The sequence below is a fragment of the Olea europaea genome, unplaced genomic scaffold (assembly GCF_002742605.1).
Source record: "Olea europaea var. sylvestris unplaced genomic scaffold, O_europaea_v1 scaffold12212, whole genome shotgun sequence".
NCBI classification, from domain to species: Eukaryota; Viridiplantae; Streptophyta; class Magnoliopsida; order Lamiales; family Oleaceae; genus Olea; species Olea europaea.
In genome coordinates this window covers 1-2,728 of record NW_019229639.1, presented here as the reverse complement: position 1 = coordinate 2,728, position 2,728 = coordinate 1, and the positions used below count along the sequence as shown (strand labels likewise).

The following is a 2,728-nucleotide window of genomic DNA, read 5'->3' as shown; positions in this document are numbered from 1 at the left end:
TAAACAATTAAACATTGGACTTGGGTTGAAATTTAAACTATAGCTGGGCTAATGCTAATATTTGAACCAAAACTCTACACTTTCTTCTTAAATTTTTTATATGGGTTGGGGAGTGGTTGGCTAATGCTAACATTTGGACAAAAACTCTACGCTTTCTTCTTAATTTTTTATATGGGTTGGAGAGTAGCCCAACACTATCCCCCACTACGTCCATCAATGTTGGATACAACACAAATGGTAATTTTTCAATATAAAAAATTTTCAATTTTTGAAATATGCTATTTGTACATTAATGTTGATATTCTATGAGGTGTAGAAATTTGTGTCATTAATTGTTTTAAGTGTTGTTGGAATTAATGGCAAAAATGTGTCACTTTACACACTGTCTAAAGAACTGTCAAAGTGAAAAAAAAAATGGAAAAGACATGCTTTGAAATGAAAAAAGAAAAAGAAAAGAGAAAAGGTGTAGTAAAATAAGTTTATATGGTATTTTGTAGTTGTTTTTGCCATTTTTTTTAGAATTGATCTCCTATACCCAATGAACATCAGCGAAAAGTTTTTATTCTGTTCATTGAGAGTAGGAAATGAGGATTGGTCATTCTTTTTAATTACTTTTTATTTTTTCTTTCTCAACCATTCAATACAAATACAAAGTCGCTCTGTAATCTTTATGATAGAGTCGATTGTAATGGTGTGTCAAGTAAACAATACTAGCTCGAATCGGAATTTTTTTCGTACATACATTTTGACTCGATTTCACCGGGAAAATTTTAATAATAGATATTTCCATAATTTATGTTAACCGTCGGTGGACATAAAAAATTGATATCGATGTGTCAAAATCCTGGCATTATAACCCAATTCACTCGGTTGTCACACCAAACTCGTTTTCTTCATCTGAGTCAGCAAAACCCAACCCACCACTCGACTGCTCAAGTCTATAAATACCTATCATTGCAAATGCATAACGGCCCTTCCCCATTCGATCAATTCCTATAAAAATCCTCTCTAAACCATCAAATTCAAACCCATTTTACTGTTTCTCTTCTTCTCTCTCATTTCGCGCTCATGGATTCTTCTTGCATTCAGTCCACGTCTTGCCCTTTTGATTGCATCGTCTTCGGTAAGGAATTGCTCTAACTACTTATTTGCCTACGTAGAATTTTGAAATTCGGCTTTTTCATGTGCTGGTTTGAGTTTTAAATCGAATGAATTGATAATGATCCTCCTAAAATTTCATGTTAAAAGGTCAATCATCGGAATGCTTATCCATTGATGAGTGAGATTTTAGCCTAATGGAGGAAAACATAGTTAATAATTCGATTTCTTTCCCTTTTTTCTGAATGAACGCAGATTTGGACGACACCTTGTATTCTTCCAAAACTGGAATTGGTCAAGCGCTTAAACGAAACATTGATGGTAAAAATTTATATAGAAATTGAAATCCTAAATTTCAGTGGTTTTCCGATAATTTATTATAATCTTTTTCCCCTTTTTTGATGATTCACAGATTTTCTAGTCGAGAGATTTGGATTTCCAGGGTCGCAAGCTCCAACTCTTCGCGCAGAGCTCTTCAAAATCTACGGAAGCTCCCTTGTTGGTCTCAGGGTAATTAAAAATAAAAATAAAAAATTCTAGCAATTTCTCCAGTTTTTAAGATAATCTGAACTGAAAATGGTTAATTGATTAATTTTCTCTTAATTGCTTACCTTTGTGCAGTCATTAGGCTATGACGTTGATGCCGACGATTATCACAGGTCAGAAAAAACTCCTTTTCCATATAATCCAACAAAAATTCTTCCTGAGAATTCAAACTCAAATTTTTTACCTTTTCTTCTCAACAGTGTCGTGCACGGAAGATTGCCGTATGATTTGATCAAACCGGACGCTAAATTGCGGGACCTCCTGCAAACCATCAAACAAAGGAAAATTGTAAGGAACACCGATATTATCAAATTATACAACAGTTGCATTTTCCCCAACGTACATAATAGAAATAATTTACATAACTTAAGCAAATCCAAAAATTTTGCAGATTTTTACTAATTCTGATAAAATACACGCGATGAAAACATTGGACCGTCTTGGAATCAAAGACTGTTTTGAGCAAATTATTTGTTTCGAGACAATGAATCCGAATCTGTCGAAATCAACAACTCCGGTGGTGTTGAAGCCTTCAATGGAGGCCATGAAGACTGCAATTGATGTTGCAGGAGTTGATCCTCGGCGCACGGTATGGTCTCGTTGCATATGATCATTGCCTTGCCCTTAATCATGAGGAGGATAATTGATCACGGCTTTGATTTATTTTTTATTTTTTATTTTTTATTTTCCAGTTGTTTTTGGACGACAATTTGAAAAATGTTGCTGCTGGGAAGGCTCTTGGGCTCCGAACAGTTCTGGTAAGTCAAAAATTTATCCCTACCGGTTTTCCTTTTGCCGCACGTAGTATTAATATAAAATTTGAATTGTATATACTTATATGTAATGATGTGTCATGATACGCTCGTACAACTGTCTATAATGGTCAAAGACCCACGTTTTAGACGTATGCACATGAAAAACAGTCCATAACAAGAGATAACCCACATTGTACACCATACGATGCAACACGGTCTTTTAACGGCCAAAGACCGACATTTGACGTGATACAAGTGTGGTAACGTGCCACGACCCACAAAATTTTACTTTGTGATTCATAATAAATAAATGCTACTCATGGTATTGA

General features: G+C 34.7%; 1 protein-coding gene across 1 annotated transcript; it reads left to right on the top strand.

The window, feature by feature from the left end:
- The first annotated feature begins 956 nt into the window (after positions 1-956).
- Positions 957-2,728, top strand: LOC111374215 (phosphate metabolism protein 8). The gene is made up of 7 exons (XM_022996858.1): positions 957-1,123; positions 1,354-1,419; positions 1,511-1,608; positions 1,720-1,757; positions 1,845-1,932; positions 2,036-2,233; positions 2,337-2,728. Exons 1-7 carry the CDS (start codon positions 1,069-1,071, stop codon positions 2,499-2,501), a joined length of 708 nt encoding a protein of 235 aa, XP_022852626.1. The 5' UTR covers positions 957-1,068; the 3' UTR covers positions 2,502-2,728.

What these genes read in the sequence shown, in the direction of transcription:
- LOC111374215 (XM_022996858.1), top strand. Translation starts at nt 1,069, where the DNA reads ATGGATTCTTCTTGCATTCAGTCCACGTCTTGCCCTTTTGATTGCATC. An exon ending in TTTTGATTGCATCGTCTTCG is followed by an intron (nt 1,124 to 1,353) that starts GTAAGGAATTGC and finishes GAATGAACGCAG; the next exon opens with ATTTGGACGACACCTTGTAT. An exon ending in GAGTTGATCCTCGGCGCACG is followed by an intron (nt 2,234 to 2,336) that starts GTATGGTCTCGT and finishes TTTATTTTCCAG; the next exon opens with TTGTTTTTGGACGACAATTT.